Source organism: Ziziphus jujuba, chromosome 5, assembly GCF_031755915.1.
Source record: "Ziziphus jujuba cultivar Dongzao chromosome 5, ASM3175591v1".
In the NCBI taxonomy this organism is placed as follows: Eukaryota; Viridiplantae; Streptophyta; class Magnoliopsida; order Rosales; family Rhamnaceae; genus Ziziphus; species Ziziphus jujuba.
Window position 1 is genome coordinate 7008999 of NC_083383.1, and position 21869 is coordinate 7030867.

Consider the following 21869-nt stretch of genomic DNA (forward strand, 5'->3'; position numbering starts at 1 on the left):
TTAACAAGCAGCAGAGTGAAACCCGACTCTCCCTCCTCCGATACCATACACTGCCTCCAAACTTTTCTGCTGGACATATGTTCCCGAAGATGGTAATGGCAGTATCGTCCTGGTTCCCAGCACATGCCAAAGAAATATTGGACTTACTAAAGGCATAAAATATGCCAGTGGCATTCAAGTCCACCGTAGTCCCTTCGCCGAACAAGAAGCTTATTTTCGGAATCTTCAACTTTTCAACCCCGCTGATGTCATAGCAAGTATCCAACAATGAGTTCGCAGCTGTTATCAACGTGTAATTTTTCATCTGTTTCTGGAACTCGGATCGTAAGGCGCTGTACACCCGTCGCCGGCAAACGAGTTATGACAGTTCCGGAATCGATGACTATGCCAGGGAATGAAAACAGCAATGCTGAAATGGATAATTGACATCTACCAACAATTATCCCTTGCAATCGTAGGCCGTGAAACGAATCATGCACCGAAAGTGTGGTTAGCGAGGTGTACTTGATGTTGCTGGAAGCCTTTTCATCTATGCCAAAGGTCAAGTATCCGGTGGAGCCGGAGGTGTGTGGTAGGCAGTAGGAGAAGATGCGGTTGTATTTCTGGGCGTCTGTTCGACGAGGGAGATTTCATTTTGGCCCAAACCCATCAAACCAGCAATACCCCTAAAGAGATCTGAAGAGACCTTGATTGTTATGGCCACAACCAAAGAGGAAATCGTCGAACATGTCGAACGGGGACAATGTTATCATTTCTTTACTAAAGTATTCAAAGCCGTTTATGGTCTATCCTGGTTGTCATACAAGGATGGTCTAAATCTCCGCAACACATTATTCTTTCCATTCGACTCCAAAAACTTGTTGCTAACTTGCTTACATCAGCAAGTGTTTAAAGTTTAAGAATTTGTTAATAAGTTTGAGTTTGTCTTTCCACTCATTTAATCAAATGGATTTTTTGCCCTCATAAACTATCACGCCCTGGAAATTCCACCAGAACCAGTAATAAAGGAAATGACACAAAAACGACACATTAATTTTGCTCTTCCAAAGGTCTTACCCTTTATCAAGAAGAAACAATATGGTCTATAGTAGTAGTAAACAGAATCTGGGAAGCATAAGAAGAAAATCAAATTACTGATTCACAAAACCATATATATTCCATTTCCAAGCCAAGAAGAACAACATTAAGGATGCCATTACAAACACACTCTTTTCCATCTATGCTGTAAATTATTTGATTAATAACATAGTACAACATCCTATTGGGCTGGCATTAAAAACACACTCTTTTCAGTCTATGCTGTAAATTATTTGATTAATAACATAGTAAATGTCCTACTAGACTGGCATTACAAACATTAATAACATAATATAACATCCTATTAGGTTGGCATTACAAACACACTCTTTTTAGTCTATGCTATAAATTATTTGATTAATAACATAATATAACATTTTATTAGACTGGCTGTACAAACACACTCTTTTTAGTCTATGCTGTATATTATTTGATTAATAACATGGTATAACATCATATTTTGTCGTAAACTTCAGGTGACTTCTTTTAAGTCAGTGACAAACAACAGGGCCAAATCCAATCCTTCCTTCACCAGCATCGTACACCACCTCCAAAGTTTGCTGTTGGGCATTCCCGAAGATCGTGACCTCATCATCGTCGCTGTACCCAGCAAAAGCCAAACAAATCTGTGTAACACTGCCCACGTACAGTATACCTTGGGGTTTCAATTCCACCACAACCCCACCGCCGAACAAAAAGCTTATCTTCGGAATCTTAAACGATGAATAACTGCTGAAGTCGTAGCACGTGTCCAGAATCGATAGCGCCGGTGCCCTCGGATAACTGCTCATGAATTGCCGAAATGCTGACTTCAAGGCCTTATAAGCAGTGGCCGGCAAACGCGTTATGACGGTTCCTGAATCAATAATTGTACCCGGGGATGAAAAAATCGATGACGGAATGTATAGTTTAGTACCGGCAACGGTTATGCCTTCTAGATCAAGGGCGTAAAATGAATCTTTGATATCAGTGGATGTGGATAGAGGCGTGTACTTTATGTCTTTATAACTCACGGGAGTTCGGCCGAAGGTTAAGTGTCCTGTAGAGCCGCCGAAGTGGGTTGGAAGGCAATAGGAGAAGATGCGTTTGTAAATGTTGGAGGTCTGTTGGACGATAGAGAACGTGTCTCGGCCCAGGCCCAACAGCCCAGCAGTTCGGCCGAAGAGTCCGCGGTTTTTATGGCCGCATCCGAAGAGGAAACCATCGAACACGTCGTACTTGGATAACGTAATCGTTTCTTTGCCAAAGTATCCGACGGAGTACGATCGATCACCGTACTGTATGCCGTATATACACGTGGATGTCTCGGAAGCACATTCCGGTGTGTAACCTATTGGAACATAATGGCCAGTTAAATTATTATTGCAAATATCTCACTTATAAATTATTAATTAATGAATTTACCTGTGGATGAAGCGAGTAATGAGCACACAGTTGATTTACATGAAACGTTGATGTATGTGGAAGACTTCGAAGGGTCAAACATTGGATCCTTTTGGTAATAACAAGAGCTCGAACAAGGCAGGCACTGGGTCCAAGTGAGAGGGCTGCCCGTATCAAATATTAGAGATAAGTCCTTTTTGGGTGTGCCTAAGCCTACCGTCACAATGTAGTTTCCGGAGCCTAAGCTGTCACCGGAGCCTAAGCCTACCGTCACAATATGCCTCTCTTCATTTCTTCATGCTTTCTACGCCACCACACCGCAGCAAGATTAGTAAGATATAGGGTAGCGGTGTTTACCTTTTGCTTCTCGTCTTGGAAATCCAAGACCTCGAAGTATCGCTCCATGTGCCACATGTAGTTGTCCAACTCCTTTGCATCCCTTCTCCCACTAAACTCCTTGGGCTTGGGAACATCTACCCTTGGAGTAGAGACTATTTGTTGGGTGGTGGCCGTGCCACTAGTTGCAGCTCTCTTGCATAATGCCCAATCCTCACGAGTCTCCTCTAAACTCTTCTTAAACTCATCTAATTGAGCTTGCATAAGGGACAAGGTTTCAATTACCTTTGTTTGGAAAGCTTGGCTTTCATGACGCCATGCCTCGGTGTTGGCCTCGTTGGTGTCTTGCATGGTACCTCTAAGCTCCCCCACTTGGCCTTCCACTCGGCCATCGAGCTCCCCCATGCCTTGCTCCACACAATCAAGCCGCTCCAACATGTCGGCAACGGCCAACTCCATCTTGACCACCTTGGTCTCCATGGCGGTGAGAACGTCCTTCGACTTTGAACGCCCACGTCCCTTCCTTGCAGCTTCGGGGATGACCTCCCTTCCCCTTGCTTCTTCAATCACAACCTCTGATGAAGACATTTTGCTCTAGATGCTAGCTTTAACCTGGCTCTGATACCACTTGTCACGGACTTGTTTGTTTACCCTTCAAGCCGTGCGGCCTTAGTTGCTATTCCGACCCTTTGTTGCAACTAAGTAAGCCTTTTGCCCACTAAAAGAGAAAGCTAAGCAAAGAAAGCTAGAGCACAAAGAGAGAATGAAAGTATATTACTTGAAAGAGAGCTTTACAAGTATAGATGAGATTTCTTGGATGGTTTGGCCAAATGAGGCCTCCACCTATTTATAGGCATACAAAGCTTAATCCTACGGCTATAATTGCTTTAATCCTACGGTGGAGAATGGTTCCCACCTACTCCCACCTACTTTACATAAAATATCTAAAGAAACATCTAGAATGGATATGTACATGGCTTGGCCCATTGTAAGGCCCAAAATAGGCCCAAAGTGGATTATAAGGCCCATAATGGAGAGAATGCTCACCAAGTGTTTGATGAAATGCTTTAACCGTGACATTCTCCCCCACCTATGCCGTCGACGTCCTCGTCGAGCTTGCTTCATGGAACCTCTTGATATGATCTTCAAATTGCCAAAGTGCGATAGCAGGTTCCCAACTTGCGTCGCTATCAGGAAGTCCCTTCCATTTCACCAAGTACTCATGACTCGGATGGTTGTCCCTTCCACGAACTACTCGATCAGCTAAGATGCTCTCCACATCCTTGTCATAAGTGTTGTAGACCCCTATTGGTGCTCGCTTGGACTCCCCTCTTGTTTGGTCTTCCTCATCCTTGTAGTATGGTTTTAGACAACTCACATGGAAGACCGGGTGAAGTTTGAGTGTAGGAGGTAACTCCACCTTATAAGATACCTTGCCCACCTTCTTGACGATTGGAAATGGTCCCTCGTATCGACGAACAAGGCCTTTGTGTAGTCCTCGGGTAGACTTGTGTTGGGATGAAAGGATTTTGATGAACACCAAGTCTCCCACTTGATACTCCACGTGCCTTCTTTTGGCATCCGCCCACTTCTTCATCTTCTTGGTGGCCTTATGAAGGTACGACCTTGCTAAGTCCACTTGTTCATGCCAACCTTTGGCAATCTTGAATGCGGCAGGACTCCTTCCTCCATACTTGGTAACAAGTGTTTGTGGAGTGAGTGGTTGTTGCCCCGTGGCTAACTCGAATGGACTTCGATTGGTGGACTCGCTCCTTTGCAAGTTGTAGGAGAATTGGGCAACATCTAGCAGTTTTGCCCAATCATGTTGATTGGCACTCACAAAGTGCCGTAGATATAGCTCTAATAGCGCATTAGCTCGCTCGGTTTGCCCATCTGTTTGTGGATGGAAGCTTGTAGAGAAATGCAACTCCGAGCCCATGAGCTTGAATAACTCCGTCCAAAACCTTCCGGTGAACCTTGAGTCTCGATCACTTATAATTGATCTTGGGAGTCCCCAATACTTCACCACGTGCTTGAAGAATAGCCGTGCCGTCTCCTCAGCTGGACACTCCTTTGTCGCGGCAATGAATGTAGCATACTTGGAGAATCGATCAACTACGACGATTATCGTGCTACATCCCTCGGACTTGGGTAAGCTAATGATGAAGTCCATGGAGATGCTCTCCCATGGTCTCTCCGGAGTTGGTAGTGGCTCCAATAAACCTGCGGGTTGTCGCTGTTCCACCTTGTCTTGTTGACAAACAAGGCAGGTCTTTACATACATTTCGACATCGTCCCGCATTTGTGGCCAATAATAGTTGGTCTCTAACAAAGCTCTCGTACGCTTTTGCCCTGGGTGGCCGGCCCATTTGGTGTCATGGCATTCCTTGATCAAATTCTTCCTTAGGTTGCCCCACCTTGGTACGTAGATGCGATGCCCCTTAGTGTAGAGAAGGCCGTCCTCAACCCAAAACCTCTTAGTCTTGCCCTCCATGGCAAGTTGTAGGAGTTGCTTGGCCACAACATCATGGTCCATGCCCTCCTTTAGTAGGTTGGGTAGTTCCCCTTGGAACTTGGTTATCGATGCTAGTTCGGCTTTCCTACTTAATGCATCGGCAACTACATTGGCTGTACCGGGCTTGTATTCGAGCTTGTAGTCGAACTCGGCAAGAAAGTCTTGCCAACGAGCTTGTTTGGGGCTTAACTTCTTTTGAGTTTGGAAATAGCTTGTGGCCACGTTGTCAGTCTTTACCACGAATTTGGACCCCAGCAAGTAATGTCTCCAAGTGCGCAAGCAGTGGATGATGGCGGTCATCTCCTTCTCTTGGACCGTATACCTCCTCTCCGTGTCGTTGAGCTTGCGGCTTTCAAATGCGATTGGATGCCTTTCTTGCATCAACACGCCCCCTATGGCAAAGTCGGAAGCATCAGTGTGCACCTCGAATGGTTTGGAGCAATCGGGCAATGCCAACACGGGTTCCTTCATAATAGCCTCCTTCAAATTCTCAAAGGCTTGTTGGCATTGGGTGGACCAACTCCATGTCTTGTTCTTCTTTAGCAGATCGGTGAGTGGTGCGGCTAGGGCAGAATACCCTTTGATAAACCTCCTGTAATAGTTAACAAGACCAAGAAAAGATCGCAGCTCACTCACCTTGGTTGGAGGATCCCACTCTTGGATGGCTTTCACTTTGGCTTCATCCATGTGCAGCTTGCCATCCTTGATCTTATGGCCGAGGAAGTACACCTCATTGGTTGCAAACGAGCACTTCTCTCTCTTCACGTAAAGCTCATTATCCTTTAGAACCTTGAACACAATTCGTAGGTGGTGGATGTGTTCCTCTAGCGTCTTGCTATAGATGACAATGTCATCCAAATAGACCACCACGAATTTGTCCAAGTAAGGATGGAAGATCTTGTTCATGAGAGTGCAGAAAGTGGCGGGTGCGTTGGTGAGACCAAAGGGCATGACGAGGAATTCATATGCTCCATATCGAGTAACACATGTAGTCTTTGGCTCATCACCCTCCGTAATTCTAACTTGGTAGTACCCCGACCTCAAGTCAAGTTTAGTAAAGTACCTTGCTCCTCCAAGTTGATCAAACAAATCGGCTATCAACGGTATAGGGTACTTGTTCTTGATGGTAACCTTGTTGAGCGCCCTATAATCGATGCATAGCCTTAATGAACCATCGTGCTTCTTTTGGAACAAGACGGGTGCTCCATAAGGTGCTTTCGACGGTTGAATATAACCGGCATCCAGAAGCTCCTTAAGTTGTCTCCTTAGCTCTTCTAGCTCCGGTGGAGACATGCGATATGGTGCTTTTGCGGGCGGTTTTGCACCGGGCTCCAACTCGATGCAATGATCCACCTCCCTCCTTGGTGGAAGTTTCTTGGGTAGTTGTGGTGGCATGACATCCTTGAACTCCTCAAGGACTTGGCTAACCTCCTTCGGTGGCTCCTTGGAAGTAGCTTCTTCTTCCTCGCGTAGAGTAGCAAGAAATGTAGGCTCTCCTTTCTTTACTCCTTTCTTGAGTTGCATGGCGGAGAGGCGGTTGGAAGTACTTGGCTTGTGCATTGTTGGAATCATGCAAGGGCCTCCCTCCATTATACACACCGTGTTGTAGCGAGGGAGTGGTACCACATTGAATTGCCTAAGAAATTCCATGCCAAGTACAATATCAAAGTCATCCATAGGAGCAATGGAGAAGTTTACGTTACCTTGCCAAGTGCCGAGGTGTAACTCCACGTTACGAGCCACGCCATCCAGCGGTTTAGCCTCTGCATTCACAGTTTTCAACCACCCTTGACCTTTGTCGAGTTTGAGGCCAAGCCTCATGGCCTCCTCCTTCCTTACGAAGTTGTGAGATGCGCCGGTGTCTACCATGACTTGGGCATCTTTCCCGTTGATACGTGCCGCCACGTACATTAGGGAGTTCTTCGTATTGTTGGTTGGGATTGGACTAGCCTTCAGTGAGTTGAGGAGTTGTATACAACCCATTTGCGTGTGCTCGTGAGTTTCCCTCTCCTCGAGCATGGCACTTAAGGACTTCCTCTTTGGACAATCTCTAGCCCAATGGGGACCATCACATAAGAAGCAATTTTCTTTCGGCTTGAATTCGGGCTTACCTCCTTTCTTCCAATCTTTGGTTGGTAGTGGTGGCCTTCTTGGAAACTCGTTACTTTGGGGAGTTTTATGGAATTTGGCTCCCCCACCTTTAATATAATTAATCTTAGGCTTAGAGTTGGAAGACTCACCTTGCCTAAATTCGACAAGCGTTTCAGCCGTAGTGAGGGCAGTGGAAATATCTTGTACTCCCCTTCGTTGAAGCTCTTGGCATGCCCACGGTTGCAACCCATCCATGAAGTTGAAAAGGAGATCCTCCTCACTCATGTTGGGAATTTGGAGCATTAACCCGGAGAATTGCTCCACATATTCACGGATGGAACGTTGGTGCTTCAACTCCTTCATGCGTTTCCTAGCTTCATTCGCCACATTCTCGGGATAGAATTGTTTCTTCAATTCACTCTTTAAATCTTCCCAAGAATTGATAGCGCATATGCCTCTCTTCATTTCTTCATGCTTTCTACGCCACCACACCGCAGCAAGATTAGTAAGATATAGGGTAGCGGTGTTTACCTTTTGCTTCTCGTCTTGGAAATCCAAGACCTCGAAGTATCGCTCCATGTGCCACATGTAGTTGTCCAACTCCTTTGCATCCCTTCTCCCACTAAACTCCTTGGGCTTGGGAACATCTACCCTTGGAGTAGAGACTATTTGTTGGGTGGTGGCCGTGCCACTAGTTGCAGCTCTCTTGCATAATGCCCAATCCTCACGAGTCTCCTCTAAACTCTTCTTAAACTCATCTAATTGAGCTTGCATAAGGGACAAGGTTTCAATTACCTTTGTTTGGAAAGCTTGGCTTTCATGACGCCATGCCTCGGTGTTGGCCTCGTTGGTGTCTTGCATGGTACCTCTAAGCTCCCCCACTTGGCCTTCCACTCGGCCATCGAGCTCCCCCATGCCTTGCTCCACACAATCAAGCCGCTCCAACATGTCGGCAACGGCCAACTCCATCTTGACCACCTTGGTCTCCATGGCGGTGAGAACGTCCTTCGACTTTGAACGCCCACGTCCCTTCCTTGCAGCTTCGGGGATGACCTCCCTTCCCCTTGCTTCTTCAATCACAACCTCTGATGAAGACATTTTGCTCTAGATGCTAGCTTTAACCTGGCTCTGATACCACTTGTCACGGACTTGTTTGTTTACCCTTCAAGCCGTGCGGCCTTAGTTGCTATTCCGACCCTTTGTTGCAACTAAGTAAGCCTTTTGCCCACTAAAAGAGAAAGCTAAGCAAAGAAAGCTAGAGCACAAAGAGAGAATGAAAGTATATTACTTGAAAGAGAGCTTTACAAGTATAGATGAGATTTCTTGGATGGTTTGGCCAAATGAGGCCTCCACCTATTTATAGGCATACAAAGCTTAATCCTACGGCTATAATTGCTTTAATCCTACGGTGGAGAATGGTTCCCACCTACTCCCACCTACTTTACATAAAATATCTAAAGAAACATCTAGAATGGATATGTACATGGCTTGGCCCATTGTAAGGCCCAAAATAGGCCCAAAGTGGATTATAAGGCCCATAATGGAGAGAATGCTCACCAAGTGTTTGATGAAATGCTTTAACCGTGACACTAAGCCTACCGTCACAATGTAGTTTCCGGAGCCTAAGCTGTCACCGGACTTAGCCTCGACATCCACGGCGGCGTTGGTTTGTTTTCTATTCTTCAAAACACGGGAGCGGATCGAATTTACTCTGGATTGATCCTGGAGGAGGATTTCAGAGTGAGAAGGTGGAACCGTGGCTTTGTCTTCGTGGTGTTGATTGCATGGACCATACTTGTGTACCACTTTTAGTGACCCTTCCTTATAATTATCTACTTGATTAAAATCGTAAATTAATAATAATAATAATAATAATAATTTCCACAGATATAAATTAATAATTTTTGCAATTTTTAAAGCATAATGCAAGAATATCTTCTATTTCGGTATGTTTTTGTGCATTAATTTGATCCGTTTGAACTGTAAAAGTTTTAATTAAAGACAAAATTTTTAAATTTTTTATTCTAATACCAAATTAAATTATCTCATCGAAAATGAACTTTCATTTCTTTAATACCTTTTCTCTAGCAAATATCATGTTACAACATTTTGGTTAATTTTGATTTCATATATATAATAGAACAATTTTCTTCATAAAAAAAGGGTCGGAAATATGTGTTCTATATGTAGAAGAGAATTATATGTAATATATGATACTATAAATGTACGGCAAAGAAAATGAGAATTAATATAACCTTTGGTGGATGGGCTGCTGGTGCAGACAGTCGGGGGCAGCAAAGAGGTGAGTTGAACAGTATGATGAGTATCGTAGTGGGTCTCCGGGGGGTTTTTTCCTTCCAAAGAGCAAACGAGGCATAGAGATAAGAGAAAATAGGCGATGGGTAAGGAGGAGGAGGAAATGGGAGTATCCATGAATAATTATTAGTCTTTCTCTGATATCAAAATTATGGATGATACTCTTTGCAACCATTATATTACTACTTATATAGCAATTTGGAGATGAAATTTTCCAATTCTGAATTTACGTGTCCGCACTATCTACACCCCTTCTCTACTTTCATTGGCCTAGCCCTACAAAATTCTTTCCATAGACAAAAGTTCTTAAATCTCAATCATCTCCCACAAGTTGTAATTTTTTTATTTTTTATTTTGGAATTTCCATCTCCTCCCTTCCTCGTTACCAATTTCCAATCTACCACGCTAACATTTAAATATTAATTGTCAGAATCCATCCAAAATTCCTTATCGGAATCCTAAACAATCCTTAATCTCAGGGAAACACTACCGGATACTCCAATGGAAAATCCGACAGAACCTCCCCTAAGGAATGAACTTACCACAAATTTCCTGAACTGAAAACACACTTTTATATTCATCTCCTTATTCCTCCCACATTACTACAAGTTGATTCCACAAATTTGCAGCACTCCAATTGAATAACGGTAAATCAGTGCATAATTAATAACTACATGTCTAATACAGTATACAGAGCATTATACAATTAAATATGAAATTAATACGATGACAAATAAAGAAGCAATATAAGATGGAGAGGAAAAAGGGAAGAAATGCTCCGTGGACTTTCGGCAATGAACCAATACGTCGGGCTCGCCCCGGACGATCAACGTCTCCCAACCTGGATCTAGGGGAACGGAATTTAAAAAATCATGAGATGCTAATCATCTCAGTGAGTGACCCTATCTACTGTACACCTTTAATATTAATAATATAACAAATAAAAGAATTTAATTAATACCAACAATTAAATAAATAAATAAATAATAAACAATTGAAAATAATATTTTCTCTCAAAACCCTCACTATTCACTCTGTTGGAAATGTTCCCCTTTTAAAACATTTTCACAAAACCCGTTATTCATATTTCCCAAAAACCAAGGAATCAATTAATTTAATAAATAATAATTAAATAACTCAAATATAAATAAAATGTAATAAAATATAATAAATAATTTTTGAACACTTTGGGGTTTGAAATTTCTATCCGAAAATTTATACTTGACGCACCACACCATATACCAGTGATGCCCTCCGATACCCAGCGTCCCGAGCACCGACTGGTGGGGAGATTAAAGAGAGAAACTTGCATACGGTATTTCGGGGTCCCAACAGCACCGCTATTGAAACCATCATCCCGACTACGGAGGGGGGCGGCTGATGCGCAATATATAAGACTTGTCTGCCCTCGGTCCAATGGCAACTCACGGGAGATATAATAACTTGCGCTCTAATCCACATATACAACCAGAACACCAATATTGTATGAGTGCGTCTGAAATAATTATTAAATTTCTTATTACCGTATCGATTTTCCAAAAATCACCGTGGGAATTATACCAGTTTTCAAATTCACCATCCCACATTTTCCTTTAACATTTCCGGTACGAAACCATCGATAACAATGTACAAATAATTTTTCTCGTAGCACAAAATCCATCAAATAATATTCCACGAGCATAATTATCAAATTTAAACCCACCAATTTCAACAAATATTTTCCTTAAAATATTTAAACCAATTATGCCCAAAAAATAATATAAAAATCCAAACACAAGTAATTAATGAAAATACTTTGCTCATGTGTAATAAATACAATTAAATCACAATAATAAAAATCGGGGATTTCTTAATAACTCAAAAATTCCGTTTAGCACCAATAAACATATACGTACTTATAAAATAATATTTTTCCACAATTATAACTAAATTTCCACCACATGAGTATACTTCCAGATATCAATTTAACACCAAATAAATATAATTAATTACCCCAAAATATTTTTAAAGGTGTGTCACTCACCTGGAGCACGCAATTAATCCAAGATCCTCCATGGGATCAATTCCACAACTCACTCGTGCTCCTAGAACAACAACATTACACATTTCAAATAAATTAATATTTTATTCGGGTAAATAATACCCGGTACCCGGGGGGTTAAACACAAACGTTAACCAAAATTGAAGACTAATATACTGAATCGAAGCTTGAGTGACGAGGATCACAAATCCGGTCTTAGTTCCCGGAGATCGGACCGGTGGTGGCCGAAATCTCGCCGAAAAGCTCTCGGCCTTTAGAGCCTCGATTCTCTCAAACCATCGTGAATTGGAGGAAAATGACACCGGATTTGGATTCAGGGGGTCGGAATTAGTGGAGAGGGACTGACGGTGCAACTGGGTACTCGCTGGAATAGTGATTTCTCCAGCGAGCCGCTGTGGTCACCAGCAACCGTCGCTGGCGGCGGCGCGTCCGGTGGCCAATGGCTGAGATTTTTGGCGGTTTTGTAGATCGAGGGGAGAGGTTTCCAACAGGACCGGCGATGAGGTAAATGGAGGCCGGACGGCGAAGAGATCTGGGTTTGAAGATTTTCGGCCCTCGCCGAAAAATACTCCGATCCCGGCACGTCGGAGGTCCGGTGGCCGTGAAATTTGGTGGGTATGCTGGAATTCCCATATGTGAGAGACCGGTCAGGCGCGTGTGGCTTGGGGTGGCTGGAAACTGGGCAAATCGGCGGTGGCCGGTGGTGGAGGGGAAAAATCACCGTCGACGGAAAACGCTCCGATTTGGGCGAGTCGCCAGTCGGTTGGCCGTGAAATTTTGGGGATTTTCCAGGAATGGGGAGGTGCTCCCGTCTGGCTGACGCATGTGGCAAGAATCGACTGGAAAATTTGACAACTTCGGTGGCCGGCGATTCTCTCTCTCCCTCTCTCTCTTTCTCTCTCCTCCCCCATCATTTTTGCCAAATAAAAGCCACCGTGGGTGACACTGTTCACCCACGTGGACCACTTAGGTGTCGACACATGGTATCACTGTGCACTTAAGCCAGATATAATAAAATATTACAGTAGTCGGAAAACTTTACACGTCCATAACTTCTTAACCAGATGTCCAATTTAAGTGTGTCGCTAGTCTATGAACTCGTATCGACGAGCACTTTGCAACCATACAAAAGTCAGCGCAAAATTCTACAACCATAAAAAGTCAACTCGGACACCTTTTGGACAGTTTGCATCTCGACTTGTTTTGCTCATATCTTTCAAACCGTAGCTCCGTTTTCAACGTGCTACTAGTCTACGAACTCGTGCCAATATTTAGTTCGTAACGGTACCTCAATCAACCAAGAATTCTATCCAAGTCAAAAAATCAACTTTTGACCCCTTAGGTCAACGATTAAAGTTAACGGTCAATCTTGGTCAAGTTGGAAAATTTCCGTTGTACTTTGGGACGGGATGTTACATTAATTTAGTCCACATTATTTTAACATAAAAACATTTCGTATCTAATTGTAAAATTACATAGCTGGAATCAAATATATACAATAGTTTTAATTTTCAGCCTTGCAATTGAATATACTATTAATTATGTATAAAAAGATAAATAATTGTCAAAGTTCCAAAATCATGCCATGTTTATCAACCATTTCAAATATATCTAGATATGTATATATATATACATAGAAAATTATCTGTTAGCATCATATGGCATTTTAAATTAATCAGTTGCTACACGAATAATTTTTTGCAATTGTATATTAGAATCCATCTCATTGCTTCATTTTTGTAGGATGGATCATGGAGGTGGGTCCAATCTACTCCTTGCCCTACAAAATTTCAATTTACGTAATTATTAGCATGATAAACATAATGTTGGTTTGTAATGAGTTTATGCACAATTTACCAATCTTGTTGATAATGCCGCACTTTGTTATTTGAGTGCTCACCGGCGAAGTTAGTATCCCACCACCACACTAACTCTGTCGGGAGAAGAAAGAATTAATTAACTTCACTCCTATTAAGTGCTAGGTTTGTTTAAATTCTTGCTTAGGCATGCATCAATATGTAATTTACCATTATAAATATAACGTCAGCAAAATGGAAAATCAAAACTTTCAAAATAATTGGTCCGTGTAATGTTTGAATATTTATCTACTAATGGGAAGCTTTCTAAGTGGATTTCTAATATATAATGGTAAACTTTTGTTTTTAACTTTTTATTAGACATAGACATATCATGTTTCAAAATATATATATATATATATAGACATATCCCAAAAAAAAAAAAAAGGTACATAGGTAAATGTAACTGAAATTCATAAAATATAATAAAAAATATATATAGAACAAATGAGAGTTTCCATAAAAAATAAAAATAAAAAATAAAAACAAAAATGAGGGTTCTAAAAAAGTACATAAACAGATAATTAAGTTCATAGCTGGTTGATCTAAGAACATTTTCTATAGTAAATGCATATTGTTTTATATGTAGTATAACAATTAACACTATATAAATCTATGGGGTATAAATATACAGTTAATTGTAATATTGATTTTCAATGATAATGTATATAAAAATTATTTATTAACTATTAATTTAATTGAATATTTTATTAGTTTATTTTTTTTTTGAAAGAATTTTTTTTTATTTATGAAATATGAGAATGTCTAACAAAATTTTTAAATGTAAAATGTCATCTTAGCAGCGCTTTTAAATAGACCAATTAGAGGGAATTATTTTTTAATTGCCAATTATTTTTTTAATATAGTAAAAAAATCCATCAATAAATAAAATTATTGGAGATATTTTGATAGTTCATAATTCTAGCATTAGGTCTTCTTTTTATTAATTTTTGAACCCCTATAAGGTATAAGATATTTGAGAAGTGAACTTTCTAGAGACTTGGTCAATCCTAAAGCAATATAATAGTTAAGAAAGCCATCAGACAAATTTGATGTGATATGTATATATATATGTATGTGCAATAAATATTACATCACAATATCATGATTTATTTGAGTTTGCCTGTCTAGACATATGCAATAATTATTACAATAGGATATCAAAATTTTGATTGATTCATATAAAGTCTAATATGATCAATACTATTTTTTTTTTAATGAATATATAAATAATACTATAATATAACTAAGTTCTAGTAGGATGCATTGTAACATATGATAGTTTGGTAAAAAGAAATCGACTCAATTATCAGTGTAAAAATTATAGAATTATAATTCGAGTTTTAATAAACTCATTATAATGAAAGGTATTTTTTTATTCATAAAGAAAAAATAAATTGTATTTTATTTTTAGATAAAATCCGTTATAGTCATTGAATTCCATAAAATTACAAGGCATAGCCCAAATGAGATTTTAATGTATAATTTTGATTACGATATATCCATTAATTCATCTACACGAGCAACATTTTCTTTTTAAGGGGGAAATAATCAAGTCAAAGTTGTTTGTTTCTGTTTTTTATTATTATTTGATCATATCTAGAGACAAAGTTGGTGTGCGCCTTTAACAAATGTCCCCTTTGGTGTATATCGGCCTACTTCATATACTCGATGTAATTGGCCTAATAAATCATCTTAATAATTAAAAAACGTTTATCACAAAAACTGAAAAGATAAGCATTTAGATTTTCATGGTATGTACTTGATCTTATTGTTGAAAATTTCATGGAGAATGTTTAATTTTATAATTTACATTTTTTTGGGAGATGGTTTAAGATTAGTTGGACTTAAAATTGTTTAATTTAAAATTTTAGAAAAAAGAATGAATGTTTCTACTTTCTATCAAGTATGTGAAACGTTCAACTCGTGTCGTTGTTGTTACTCGTGGCTTTTGCCCTCCATCAGTACCAATATATATATATATATACATGAAAAATCATTAATACAGAAAGTCGAGAGTGTATTAATTTTTCTAATTCATCAAAGTTCGGTTGGCAGTAATTGTTTCTTCATTTAGTTTTGCAGATATGCAAACATTTAACGTTAAGCCAAAACGTAAGGGGAGAAAAGCATATACTTTCTTTTGCTATCAATTTCCAATTGCATAAAACTATATTCTGGAACAGTAATTAATTCTGCACCAAAACCAATTAAGTGTCGATAGATCAGATGATGGATTTATTAGTTCACTCCATCCCTAAAATTGCTACCCATATTCACTGCTAATCAACTTAATACATCGACCTCATATATATTACAGGTATGCATCAAATAATATTAAAAAAAAAAAAAAAAAAAAAAAAAAAAAAAAAAACTTGAGATTACCGAAGAAAGAAGATGGATTTGGGAATTTTGATACTGAGCGTGTATAAATAATAGTTCGTTTACTTGTGTACATGAAAGTGAAAACAACAAAAAACAAAAAACAAAAACAAAAACAAAAAAACAAAAACAAAAAAACTGGCCAGGTCATGGTGGGCTTTCATTATTCCTATTTCTCTTACCGTTTAGGCCATACGGCTTCTTGTTCACATCAGAAAGTATTTGAGATTTGTTGAACGGTTGGCTGCTATTTTCATCTATCACGTGCTGGAAGGATTGACATATATCTAAGTATTGACAAATAGGCAGCACGTGTACTTTATATAAAAGGTTTTGCTCTTTTATGGTCACACATACATACGAATGAACAGAAATTGAAAAGCTAATATTCTTTTTGGTAGAAATTGAAAGCTTACATGTTTACACTTACATGGAGGCAAATTAAAGCATCAAATGAAAATCTTCTCCCACAAGGCAATTCCATTTTCGTTTTCCATGAAAACAACAGCAAACTTACTTAAAGTACAACTAATAATATTATTTATATACATTTTGCATGCTTTCTTTGGCTGCAAAACGTATATAATTATTGATGATCTTCATTTTTTTTTTTTTTTTTTTGCCCTTTCAATTTATATTGTAAAATTAATAATTTTCCCAATTGATTAATTTCCAATGGTACAACAACATTTTGTTATAATTGGAAGATTTTTATGTTTAAAGGGATTGGCTTTAGCTGCAACTGGCAGGGCCAAACCCAATTCTGCCTCCCCCAATATCATACACCACCTGCAACCTTTTCTGCTGGGTATTCCCAAAGATCGTCACGCTACTATCGTCGCTGTTCCCTGCAAATGCCAAACAAACTTGTGTACTACGGACCACGTACAGTATACCTTGTGGGTCCAGCTCCACCACAGTGCCACCCCCGAAGAAGAAGCTTATTTTCGGAATCCTAGCCGACGAATAACTGCTAAGATCATAGCACGTGTCCAGTATCGACACCGCCGCCGCAGATGGATATCCGGTCATTTGTTGCCGGAACGCCGATCTCAAGGCGCTGTACGCCGTAGCCGGCAGACGCGATATGACGGTTCCGGAATCGATAATTGTGCCGGAGGATGTGAAAACCGAAGGAGGGATCGAGAGTTTAGTTCCGGCAACACTGATTCCGACCAAATTGAGGGCGTAAAACGAATCGCCGAGCGAAATCGTGGACAGAGGTGTGTATTTTAAAGATGAGGATACTTTGCCGCCAGAACCGAAGGACAAGTATCCTGTAGCGCTGGAGACGGAGGGTAGGCAGTAGGAGAACACGCGATTGTATTTCTGGGCCGTTTGTTGGACGAATGAAATCTTGTTCCGGCCCAAGCCCAGCAATCCAGCGGCTCCGCCGAAAAGGCCTCGGTTGTTCTGTCCGCATCCGAAGAGGAAACCGTCGAACACATCGGACCGCGTTAACGTGATCCTTTCTTTGCTAAAGTATCCCACGGAGAAAGACTGGTCACCGTACTGTATTCCGTATAAACACGTGGACGAACCCGAAGCACATCCCGGTGTGTTTCCTGAACAAACCAATTAATAAAAAATTTATAAAAGTTTAATTAATTAGGGTTTTGATGATAATATTACCTGTGGCAGAAGTGAGGTCAGAGCAGCTGGAGGAGGTACATGAAACGTTGGCGTATGAGGAAGATTTGGAAGGGTCAAAGATTGTTTCTTTTTGGGAATAGCAAGAGCGGGCACACGGCTGGCATTGGGTCCAAGTGAGATCGCTGCCGGTGTCAAATATGAGAGATAAGTCCCGTTTTGGTGTGCCCAGACCCACGGTCACAATGTAGTTGCCGGAGCCGACGACGGAGCCTGACTTCGCCGGGAGAGTGGTGCCGTCCGTCTGTTGTACATTGTGGGGGCTTAGTTTGTTGGAAAGACGGTAGTGGATCGAGTCGACTCGGGATTGGTCTTGTTCGAGTAATTGGTCGTCAGTTGGTGACCCAGTGGCTTGGTCTTGTTGGTGGAGTCGAGCGCACGGACCGTTTTTATGGACCACTTTCAATAATCCTTCGTTGTAATTATCCTCTGAATTAATATGATCAAAATCAGTACCACAATTACTACATTTAATTATCTTAATGGAAATCAAAAAGATGTTGCAAAATAAGGAAATTAATTAATTTGGCCATTTTTCATTGCGTGCATGTATCTCAATCTTCGTTTTGAATGCTGACTTTTTTTTAGATTTGCGTATCTTTCTGTGCAATTGGTTCACAGAGAGTGGTGGACCCTCCTTTAATGATTCATTGTCTTAGAAGTCATGACAATTTTGATGTTTTTGGTTTTATATCCACTATCAATTTTTTTATTAAAAAATAAAATAAAATAAAAGAGAGTGGAAAATATGTAATCTTGAACTTCATTAGATGCTTTTTTTGTTTAAAAAAAAAAAAATTAAAATAGAAACCAACACTTTGATATTTTTGATTTTATATGACTGAAACTTCACCCGTGAGTATGTGACTATCTTTCACAGATTTTTTCAGTCACAAGAGACATTGACTAAAAAATTTACCTAGAAAAATAAATTAACAGAGAGAAGAAAGCAACGTTTGGAAATTTTTTTAAAAAAGAATATATAAATATAACGCTTCTGTTAATAGTCTTATATAAAGCCAAAACAAATTATGATTTGTCACGGGAAGTAGCTAATGCTGTTAATTTCTTGCAAGTTGCAATATATATGAGTCAGAAAAAAAAAAAAATTCATAGTTTTCTTTTTGGACATTACTCGCCTCAACAGAAAACAAGTATATATATAATGACTACAAGTTAAGAATTTCTATAAATATATTATATATATGTATATATATATATATATAGTTGAAGCACTCTAAAAACTACTAATTAATGTCCAGTAGGAAACAAAGGAGGGCTAGAATTAATAATTAAGAAAATCATAATAATTTGTTGCAGAAGCAAAGTTTCTTTCTCACAAACTTTCCGACAATATTGAAAAACACTCCACTGACTATTACAATAATTGGGTGCTTGAATTATTACCCAAATTCCAAATTTTCATCACAAATTTAAACATTTTTAGTCTATACTTAAACTTAATAAAACAAAATGAAATAGAAAATTAACAAAAAGAAACATAAATTTTTTTCGAATTTCTATATTTGCTTTTGAAAATATATATATATATATATATATATGAACTACTAAAATAAAAAGGCAATAATTATATTTTTAAAAGTGCTTGTGAGAAGTTTATATATATATATATATATATATCATATCTAGATTTGGTAGTTTTTATACGGGAGATAGATTTCTTGCTACCTACAAAATAAACAAACACATGTAGGATGTACACATGGGAACCAATATGCTTAAATAAATAATAAAGTCGTAAAACATATTAGTTTATTGCGTATGCTTGAAAATTCATGTCTTTTTGTAGGACCCACCCATTGGAAACTTCTTTAATCCAATTCTCTTATATAATTATTACCATACTTCATTAAATTCAATACATCATTTCTGTGTTAGATACTATATGTGGAGTCCTTTTGCGTACTCTTTTAAAATTATTACTTTCAGTGGTGGCGGGAGGCCGTCCGCTAAAGGCGGCAGCCTTCCTCTATTAATTGTGTGGCCATGGCTACACATGATAATCAAGCATGAGATATTTGATTGATTATTAGCGATTAAAAAATGATTAATTTTCATTTGTAATTTTCACAAAACTGTCTCTCGTAGCAAACTATATATATGTCTTTTAAAAAGAACTTAACAATTCAGAAATTGCAAGATTCATTAATAGCTCAAAATTAATAGTTCTAACACCATAAGCAATATCAATCAGGTACAATTATATATCTGTTTATATATACACAAGCAATCATAAATACATAGATGTATATAAATAGATATGGTCATAAATGGAGATTGAATCGAAGAGCGAGAGAGGGGTTATATAACCTTTGGTGGCGGGAGTGCAGATGGTTGCTGGAAGTAGAGAGCTGAGTTGAAGAGTATGATGAGTTTGATGAGTTTTGTGGCTCTTCGCCGCAGTGGTGGCTTTTCCATCCAAAGACCAAGCAAGACATAGAGATAAGAGGAAATAGGTAAGGAAGAAGGAAGAGGAAATGAGAGCGGCCATGTATGATTAATTAGCCTCTCTCTCTCTATCTCAAATATTATGTTACTCTTGTGGGTCTGCAAACCATGTATAGTGTTAGTTTATATAAGCTATAATTAGAGATAGACTTCCAATTCTTATACGTCACCTCCACTATCAATGACAACCACCTTTTTCTCCTCCCATTTGCCTTCCGCTTCAATATTATTCTTTCGATGTATAAAAATATATATAATCATCTCGTTGGAATTGGCCAATCCATGTCAGACACGTGGCCACTAAGCTTACGGTAAGTAGCCTCAGAGCCACACTTCCCCTACCAATTTACACAAGACACATAATTACTTTCCTCATCCCCCACTTAAATTCCCTACCAATAAGGGTAACTTTATTACTATATTTTTCTTTTAACTTTCGAAAGTTTCAGTACTTTTGATTGTTAATTTTTAAGTTTAAAACTTAAGTTATATGCATGGGATTATTTATAAAATCCTGATCTTTTTTTTTTTTTTTTTTTAATCATGAATTTGGGAAATATATATATATATATATATATATATATGTGTGTGTGTGTGTGTGTGTGTGTGTGTGTGTGTGTATTCTTATCTAAGTGATTTAGACGTCATTCAAAAAAAAAAAAATCAAATATATAATAAGAACTTTACTATTAAAAAAAAAAAAAACGAACACTAATCATTTTCAGGATAGATGCATTTGTATATGATAAGGGGAATAAGTTAAAACATAATTGTCAAGTCGAAATCATGCCCATGTGTCCCAAAAAAACATGGTAAGGTAGCTGTTAACTTTATGTTTTCTTATTCACCCAAAAAACAAAAAAAAAAAAAAAAGCGCGCACACACACACACACACTTCGTGCTTTGCTTGTGTAAGAATCCATCTGATTGAGTGATCTCTGAAAATTGAACAAAAACGATGGAAAACATCTAATTATAAGTTCACATCCGCATTTGACCTCCCAATAACTCGATGCCTATCACTTTATTTTCAGTGGAGGCATGCTGGGACACAGGAGATATATATTTTTTTTATCTGATCAGTGGTCTCCCACTGGTTTTTATCCCCACCATTCCTACTATATCCGTACTCACACGTAATTGTTCATCACTACTTTTTACTATAATTTCTTCATTTGTAGCCACCACTACAAATGTACACGGCCGCCATTAAATGGAAAAAAAAGAAGTTCAAACCTTCAAAAATAAGACAGAAATGGGAAATAATATTCGTCAACCACAATATTCAACCAAAACATAATCGATAAAATGGGGAAATCTTATTATTATTTTTTATTTTTTTGAAACCTTAGTGTTTTGAATTTTTATATATATGTGCTTTTTTGTCGCAAAGTATATATACAATATTTAAATGGTAATTGAAACTAATTATAATTTCTATAAATACAAACTAAATTGTGAAAAAAAAAAAAGGTATAATTTGTAATTTTCTTTTTGTAATTCACACTTGTATCCAGTTTGCAAAAAAGTGCATGAGAGCGCTTTTTTAACCGATTTGATCGACTTTGTATCTCTCTTCCCATTCCTTAGTGCATATAGCTGGTCCCACTAGGCCATCAATATGATTCTTTTTATTGACTGATAAATTATTATAAATCTACAATAATTAGAACAAGTTGATAAGGGGGGGAAAAAAAAAAAACTGATAGATAAGTATGTAGAGATTATCGCTTTCATGAAAGACTTCATGTAA

General features: G+C 38.8%; 2 protein-coding genes and 1 pseudogene across 2 annotated transcripts; all 3 read right to left on the reverse strand.

The window, feature by feature from the left end:
* LOC125422874 (aspartyl protease family protein At5g10770-like) lies at positions 1–1217 on the reverse strand (annotated as a pseudogene).
* LOC107419865 (aspartyl protease family protein At5g10770) lies at positions 1179–16481 on the reverse strand. The gene is made up of 4 exons (XM_060817089.1): positions 16428–16481; positions 16180–16264; positions 2482–2724; positions 1179–2407 (listed from the first exon to the last, which is right to left on the reverse strand). The coding sequence occupies exons 1-4, from the start codon at positions 16479–16481 to the stop codon at positions 1569–1571; spliced, it is 1221 nt and encodes a 406-aa protein (XP_060673072.1). The 3' UTR covers positions 1179–1568.
* On the reverse strand, positions 16362–20294 carry LOC107419943 (aspartyl protease family protein At5g10770). The gene is made up of 3 exons (XM_016028784.4): positions 19979–20294; positions 17630–18076; positions 16362–17562 (listed from the first exon to the last, which is right to left on the reverse strand). Exons 1-3 carry the CDS (start codon positions 20157–20159, stop codon positions 16730–16732), a joined length of 1461 nt encoding a protein of 486 aa, XP_015884270.1. The 5' UTR covers positions 20160–20294; the 3' UTR covers positions 16362–16729.
* Positions 20295–21869: the final 1575 nt, after the last annotated feature.

Excerpts from the sequence above, each read along its gene's own strand:
- LOC107419865 (XM_060817089.1), bottom strand. The coding sequence starts at position 16,481 with ATGGAATTGCCTTGTGGGAGAAGATTTTCATTTGATGCTTTAATTTGC. Across the intron at positions 2,725-16,179 it reads GAAGCCGTATGGCCTAAACG|GCTTAGGCTCCGGTGACAGC; the intron begins GTAAGAGAAATA and ends TTGTGACGGTAG. Across the intron at positions 2,408-2,481 it reads ATTACTCGCTTCATCCACAG|GTTACACACCGGAATGTGCT; the intron begins GTAAATTCATTA and ends ATGTTCCAATAG.
- LOC107419943 (XM_016028784.4), bottom strand. The coding sequence starts at position 20,159 with ATGGCCGCTCTCATTTCCTCTTCCTTCTTCCTTACCTATTTCCTCTTA. Across the intron at positions 18,077-19,978 it reads CTGCACTCCCGCCACCAAAG|AGGATAATTACAACGAAGGA; the intron begins GTTATATAACCC and ends ATATTAATTCAG. Across the intron at positions 17,563-17,629 it reads TGACCTCACTTCTGCCACAG|GAAACACACCGGGATGTGCT; the intron begins GTAATATTATCA and ends TGGTTTGTTCAG.